Genomic DNA, 7500 nt, shown 5'->3' on the forward strand with positions numbered 1-7500 from the left:
CTGAAGATAGATATAGATAATCTAGATCATGTTCTCCTCTCACCTGCTGCAGCCGTTCCTGGGTTAACGGCAGGTAAGTCAACTGTCGTCACTGTGCTGAGGAGCCAATCAGCTCTGTGAAGGTTCAGAGACAGAGACCCGATCAGACCTGTAGCCCCGCCCCTCCACACACCTCCACCTTCCTCACCTGCTGCTCCTCTACCTCACTGATCTGCTCTCTGGTGACGGAAGCACCACAGAGGACGATTCACAGGAAGTGGAGCGACGGGTTTCCTGTTAGTTTGTGATTGGTTATCAGCAGAGTGTGATGTGACCTTGTTCTTTTAATGTTTCCTGTTTGTCTGTCGTCAGGAGGAAGTCAGTGTAGACTGACGGTAAGTCACAGACGTGACCAGTCGAAAACTTTACTTTTCTACTGTTTCCTGTTTGTAAGAAAGTAGAAATACTCACAGCAGTAAAAGTGCAGAAGTTTCAACATCAACTTAAGTACCAAAAGTAAAAGAATTCACCATACAGAGATCAATAACGTGTTAATATCTGTACAGTGTACTGATCAGATAATATGTGATCAGAACACTGATGATAAATGTGACGAGAGGATTCAGTCCACATGATCAAACTCAGAATCTTCAGAAATTTAACATAGTTAAAATATGAATCAAACCATAAGTGAAAATCATAATTAAAAACACATTTGTTTTTTGTTGACGCTTTTTTTACACTTTCCTATTAATGTTTTTATTATTAATTAATTGATAAAATAATTCCTCAGCAGGTTCTCTCTGGATTTTCAGTCCTTCAGGTAGCAGCAGAGGAAGGGGAGGGGCCAGAGAAGGGAAGAGGAGGAGTCAGAGAGAGGAAGCATCATCCTCCTGCCGCTGATTCCTGTGACATCACATCACTTCTGTCTCTGCACCAAACTGCAAAATACGACTCTGCACAAACAGTTTCTTATTTATTTATTTATTTATCTATTCATATTTGTGGATGTTTTTTTAGAAGGGAAGCATCTGGAACCATTTTCTAACAAACTCACTGGTTCACGTTTATCAGGCTGCAGATTCTCCACCAGGGGGCGATGTGTGTGTGTGTGTGTGTGTGTGTGTGTGTGTGCGTGTGTATGTGTGTGTGTGTGTTTGTGTGTGTCCGCATGTGTGTGCGTGTGTTTGTGCCTGGATGCTTGTTTTTCATCATGTTATTTATTACTTTGTTGTTTTGTTAATGAAACATGATATTTTGACCTCAATCAATATGAAAATATCATTATGAGATAAAGAAATAAAAATCAGATTAAAACTATCACATGATGAATAGTGTCACTGACATCACACTATTTTATTTTGTGCTGGGAGTAAATTTAATTTAATTTAATAATAAATATATTCCATTATAAAATAAAATATTTTTTATTTTATTTATAAAATTTAATTTAATTTAATTAAATTTGGTTGAATTTATTTTATTTTATTTTATTTTATTTTATTTTATTTTATTTTATTTTATTTTATTTTATTTTATTTTATGTTATTTTACACAGTCTCTTTTTGGAGGCGTAACTTCTGTGTCGACGTAGTGACCAGCACGTTGTCGTATGTCCTCCGGGTGTTCGAAGACCCGCCCCCACCCCAGCTCTGATTGGATCACCCGGTTATTGTGCCCTAACTCTGACCAATCATCAGGGTTCATGTTTAAAACCAACCAACCCAACAGATGGACGTCAAGGCACCAGAGGTCGGAAGACACCGGAAAGTCGCCTTCAGAATAAACGATTGAAAACTTGAAAGGCGCATAAAGTGATATTTATGTTACGTTAGCACTGCGGGTTAAAAAACAGTGAAGTTAGCTCGTGTCAGTCCAGGCTAGCTGTGGTGGCTATCTCCAGTTAGCTTCAGGCGTTAGCTTGGTTGTTAGCGCTGTTTTGTTGCAGCCACAGATTTAATGTGTTGTTTCCTTTTCATGGTTCATATGTCATAATAAGATCAAATGTCATAATTAGATCAAATGTCATAATTAGATCAGAGCAAGTGAAGCCAATGGCTCAGGTGTGTGAAGCCTGTATTCTCTGTACTGACCAGCAGGGGGCGACTCCACTGGTTGTTTCTATAGAAGTCTATGAGAACATGACTTGATTCATAACGTCAGTAAACATTTCATGGTTCAATCTCTAGTTTCAAGTCTTCTTCAACACGTGATGATCATGTTGTACATTATGGTTCATTTACAGTCACATAGACCATGAAGCACCGGATGTGTAGGGGGCGTGGTATGATTGACAGCTGGTACCGTCCAATGGGTGCAGGTGAAGTTTGTTGATTTCAATTCTGTAAGTTTGAAGGCTGTTGATCGGTTTTATTTTGAAAAGTGTGAGCGGAAGTTGTTCTTTGCTCTAGTAGCGGCTCTCACGGTGCAGCACCGACAGTGACACCGACTCTTCTCGAACCTGCACAGTGTCAGTGAACGATGGGACCGACAGGTGAGTGACGTGTGTCTGTAGCGCGACTGACGGACTTGACAGTGAGTCGCGTCTGTGAGCGGGAGCTTGTTTCTCTCGGTGTCTGTGATCATTAACGGTGTAACACCACTTAGCTAAGTGCTAACTCACGTGAGCTAGCAGCTCCGAGCTGCAGCTGCTGCCCGCGGAAGGTCGACTCATCCCGGCAACAACAAAAGCCTCAGTCCGCTCAGAAGAACCGAGACGAAACAAAGTGTTTGTTCTTCTTCCGGTTTCAGTCTGTTGTTCCGTCTCTGCACCCTGAGAGCGGGTTGTGCATCTTCACCGAGCTAACAGCTGCTGACTGACCTGGTCACTGACCTGGTCACTGACAGAGTCACTGACGAGTCACTGACCTGATCACTGACAGAGTCACTGACGAGTCACTGACCTGATCACTGACCTGATCACTGACAGAGTCACTGACAGAGTCACTGACATGATCACTGACCCAATCACTGACAGAGTCACCGACCTGATCAATGACAGAGTCACTGACATAATCACTGACCTGATCACTGACCTGATCACTTACAGAGTCACTGACATAATCACTGACCTGATCACTGACATGATCACTGACATGGTCACTGACCTGATCACTGACAGAGTCACTGACCTGATCACTGACCTGATCACTTACAGAGTCACTGACAGAGTCACTGACCTGATCACTGACAGAGTCACTGACAGAGTCACCGACCTGATCACTGACAGAGTCACTGACAGAGTCACTGACCTGATCACTGACCTGGTCACTGACAGAGTCACTGACCTGACCACTGACGGAGTCACTGACAGGATCACTGACCCGATCACTGACAGAGTCACTGACCTGATCACTCACCTGATCACTGACAGAGTCACTGACAGAGTCACCAACCCGATCACTGACAGAGTCACTGACAGAGTCACTGACCTGATCACTGACCTGGTCACTGACAGAGTCACTGACCTGATCACTGACAGAGTCACTGACGGAGTCACTGACAGGATCACTGACCCGATCACTGACAGAGTCACTGACCTGATCACTCACCTGATCACTGACAGAGTCACTGACAGAGTCACCAACCCGATCACTGACAGAGTCACTGACAGAGTCACTGACCTGATCACTGACCTGGTCACTGACAGAGTCACCGACCTGATCACTGACAGAGTCACTGACAGGATCACTGACCCAATCACTGACAGAGTCACTGACCTGATCACTCACCTGATCACCGACCCGATCACTGACAGAGTCACCGACCCGATCACTGACAGAGTCACTGACCCGATCACTCACCTGATCACTGACAGGATCACTGACACATGTATGGAAAAAGAAATCTGTCAAATATGAAATAAATCATAACATTTTAAAACTATTTAAAATCTTTGAGCCAAACCTGAGAGTTTCTGTAAAAGTGTTATAGTTTGATTCCGGAGTCTGGAATAGAGGTGCAACCGTTAATCATTTAGTTATAAATTACTTGATGGTGTGTGTGTGGTCATAACTGTACATGATGAAGTGATAGTGATGATGCTGATGATGGGGTGTGTGTGTGGTCCCAGGTGAGGTGGTGCTTGGCAGCCCGGCGCCGGTCTGCTCCGAGAACCGGCTGCGATGGGACCTGGACCCCGAGCAGATCCAGCAGCTCTCCGACGAGCTCATCGCCAACACCAAGAAGGTGTACGACCAGGTGGGGGCGCTGGACCTGGACAGCGTCGCCTTCGACAACGTGCTGAAGGCGCTCGCCGACGTGGAGGTGGAGTACACGGGTCAGTGTCCACAGAGGTTCTCCACAGGCCCGCGTCCACGAGAACTTCATGTTTTTATAATTTTATCATTGATAACATGAAAAAAGCCAAACGTTAGGACACTTATATATACCATGAGCAAATGACATAAACGCCATAGGGGCAAAAGACCAAAATAACTTAAATAATAAAATAATCCCATCACAGTTTCTGAGAGGCCGAGGTGACGTCGTCAAACATCAAACTATAGACTGAATCAAGATGGACGACACGAGGTGGCTCCTCTGAACTTCACATCAGTAAAGTTTCCTGACCAGTTGAGCCGGAGGAGTTCCAGCTGACGTGAAGCCGCTGGTCTGAACCGAGCAGAACCTGAACCTGAACCTGAACCTGAACCTGATCGTGGGTTCGGGTCAAAGCGCTCGGCTGCTTTGTGAACCGTGGGTCTGAGTCAGCAGAGTCAGTGTGTGGAGGTCGAGACTCGTCAGCAGTTTGTAGAGAAAGAATCTGAACTGAGTCTTTGTTCAGAGGCAACAGCCTGGAAACGTGTTCCACTGCAGCTCTGCTCATCAGAGCTCTGGTTCCAGGATCAATACTCCATCAAACATCTGAGCACATGTTCACTTCCTGCTCTGATAAACTTATTGATTGTTCTTCAAAGAACAGAAACAGATGCAGTCGTGTAGACGATGGGTGATTTACGTCACTACTTGTCACAGAAGTTGAACTTTTCATTTGAATATTCTGCTGTTAAATATTTTACAGATGAACAGTTTTAAGGCAGCATTCAGTTTTTAATAAGTTTAAAAACCTTTGTTTTAATTTATTCTTAAATCGAGAAATCAGATCAGATTGATGTTTCTGTTGCATCTCTTCTAACTGACCCGCCTCCTCTCTGCCTCTGGCCCCGCCCCTCCTGCGTCTCAGTCCAGAGGAACATGTTGGACTTCCCGCAGCACGTGTCTCCCTGTAAGGAAGTGCGAGCGGCGAGCACCGAGGCCGACAAGCGTCTGTCGGAGTTCGACGTGGAGATGAGCATGAGGGAGGACGTATACCTGAGGATCGTCGCCCTGGAGGTGAGCACGGGTCAGAACCGACCAATCAGCAGGAGGAGGGATCTGAGGGACAACGTTCTGTCTGTCTGTCTGTCTGTCTGACTCTCTGACTGTCTGTCTGACTGTCTGTCTGACTGTCTGTCTGACTGTCTGTCTCTGACTGTCTGTCTGACTGTCTGTCTGACTGTCTGTCTCTCAGCAGAAGGTGGAGGATCAGAGTCTCTCTGTCTGTCTGTCTCTCTGACTGTCTGTCTGACTGTCTGTCTCTCAGCAGAAGGTGGAGGATCAGAGTCTGTCTGTCTGTCTGTCTGTCTCGCTGACTGTCTGTCTGACTGTCTGTCTCTCAGCAGAAGGTGGAGGATCAGAGTCTCTCTGTCTGTCTGTCTCTCTGACTGTCTGTCTGACTGTCTGTCTCTCAGCAGAAGGTGGAGGATCAGAGTCTCTCTGTCTGTCTGTCTGTCTGTCTGTCTCTCTGACTGTCTGTCTGACTGTCTGTCTCTCAGCAGAAGGTGGAGGATCAGAGTCTCTCTTCAGAGTCCAGACGTTTCATGGAGCGACTGATCAAACTGGGGAGGAGGAACGGTCTCCACCTGCCGACAGAGACGCAGCAGGTGACGACATTTATGAATATCTCTGAACCTCAGATGATATTTCGTCATCAGACCTGATGGACATGATCTCAAACTGTCGTCCTCCTCCTCCTCCTCCTCTTCCTCACTCTGCTGTAACAGGAGATCAAAACCATCAAGAAGAAGTTGAGCAACTTGTGTATCGACTTCAACAAGAACCTGAACGAGGACACGACCAGTCTGTCGTTCAGCAGAGACGAGCTGGGTGAGTGTGCCGCCGTGGGGAGCTTTCAGTCAGCGGACCTGGTCTTCCTCCTCCTCTGAGTGTGAACTAACACCTGTTGGTTTCAGGCGGCCTCCCCGAGGACTTCCTCAGCTCCCTGGAGAGTGACGGCGACAAGTTGAAGGTCACTCTGAAGTATCCTCACTACTTCCCCACCATGAAGAAGTGCTTCGTCCCAGAGACCCGCAGGAAGCTGGAGGAGGCGTTCAACTCCCGCTGCAGAGAGGTGAGACTGAGACAGAACCAGTACTGGTCCTGGTCCTGGTCCTGGTCCTGGTCTTCACCTCCTCTCTCTCTCTCTCTCTCTCTCTCTCTCTCTCTCTCCCTCCCTCCTCAGGAGAACTCTGTGATCCTGAAGGAGCTGGTGGAGCTCCGAGCCCAGAAGAGTTCTCTGCTCGGCTTCAGCACGCACGCCGACTTCATCCTGGAGATGAACATGGCCAAGTCCGGGAAGAAGGTGGCCGGTTTCCTGGGTGAGCAACCGACGAGGTCGTCCGCCGTCACGTGACCTTGTGAATGAAACATGTGACAACAGCAGCGTGTCTCTGTGGTCTTTCAGAGGAGCTGGCTCGACGGCTGAAGCCCCTGGGCGAGGAAGAGCGAGTGGTCATCCTCAAACTGAAGGAGACGGAGTGTAAGAAAAGAGGCCTGCCCTTCAACGGAGAGCTGCACGCCTGGGACACCCGCTACTTCATGACCCAGGTAAGAGCCTCACACCTGGGACACCCGCTACTTCATGACCCAGGTAAGAGCCTCACACCTGGGACACCCGCTACTTCATGACCCAGGTAAGAGCCTCACACCTGGGACACCCGCTACTTCATGACCCAGGTAAGAGCCTCACACCTGGGACACCCGCTACTTCATGACCCAGGTAAGAGCCTCACACCTGGGACACCCGCCACCTGTCACTTTGAGATGATAACTCATGTGTTGGTAGAGAGAGATGAACACTTGACTTTTTTATGAAACAATTGTATGTTGTTGTCAGCAGGAAATTTGGGACACGAGTCAAACTATTGAAGATTTTAAATCTTGAATCAGATTCTGATATTCATTTATTCCCCCCAGGTGGAGGAGACCCAGTATGCGGTGGACCAGAACCTGTTGAAGGAGTACTTCCCGATGGAGGTGGTGACCCGGGGGCTGCTCGACATCTACCAGGATCTTCTGGGTCTGAGCTTCCAGCTGGTGGACGGAGCGGCCGTGTGGCATCCGGACGTCAGTCTGTACAGTGTGACGGACAGAGGCAGTGGACGGGTCGTGGGACAGTTCTACCTGGACCTGCACCCCAGGTCACTAACACCCCCCCCCCCCATACACCCCCCCCCCCCCCATACATCCCGTAACACACCA

At 47.6% G+C, this 7500-nt stretch overlaps 2 protein-coding genes across 12 annotated transcripts in view; both read left to right on the top strand.

Moving 5' to 3' along the window:
- Positions 1 to 1299, top strand: part of reep6 (receptor accessory protein 6) — a 7829-nt gene extending 6530 nt beyond the window's left edge. For 2 of the 9 annotated variants that reach the window (XR_004795620.2, XM_035647379.2), the window contains 2 exons: positions 53 to 73; positions 795 to 1299. Coding sequence is in view for 6 of the 9 variants with exons in the window: in XM_035647379.2 (XP_035503272.1) it covers positions 53 to 67 (15 nt within the window). In the remaining 3 variants the exon portion in view is untranslated. Of the gene's footprint in view, positions 1 to 52 lie in introns of all 9 variants that reach the window. The other 7 variants (XR_004795617.2, XM_035647378.2, XR_004795619.2 and 4 more) reach the window with 4 other exon arrangements.
- Positions 1300 to 2220: 921 nt separating this feature from the next.
- Positions 2221 to 7500, top strand: part of thop1 (thimet oligopeptidase 1) — a 10794-nt gene continuing 5514 nt past the window's right edge. Inside the window, exons 1-9 of one of the 3 annotated variants that reach the window (XM_047336934.1) lie at positions 2221 to 2299; positions 4052 to 4258; positions 5165 to 5313; positions 5796 to 5903; positions 6024 to 6126; positions 6213 to 6370; positions 6482 to 6617; positions 6704 to 6846; positions 7216 to 7439. In XM_047336934.1, the coding sequence (XP_047192890.1) occupies positions 2236 to 2299; positions 4052 to 4258; positions 5165 to 5313; positions 5796 to 5903; positions 6024 to 6126; positions 6213 to 6370; positions 6482 to 6617; positions 6704 to 6846; positions 7216 to 7439 (1292 nt within the window). In that variant the 5' untranslated portion in view covers positions 2221 to 2235. Of the gene's footprint in view, positions 2300 to 2320; positions 2474 to 4051; positions 4259 to 5164; positions 5314 to 5795; positions 5904 to 6023; positions 6127 to 6212; positions 6371 to 6481; positions 6618 to 6703; positions 6847 to 7215; positions 7440 to 7500 lie in introns of those variants that run through there. The other 2 variants (XM_047336935.1, XM_047336936.1) reach the window with 2 other exon arrangements.

This window comes from Scophthalmus maximus, chromosome 13 (genome assembly GCF_022379125.1).
Source record: "Scophthalmus maximus strain ysfricsl-2021 chromosome 13, ASM2237912v1, whole genome shotgun sequence".
In the NCBI taxonomy this organism is placed as follows: domain Eukaryota; kingdom Metazoa; phylum Chordata; class Actinopteri; order Pleuronectiformes; family Scophthalmidae; genus Scophthalmus; species Scophthalmus maximus.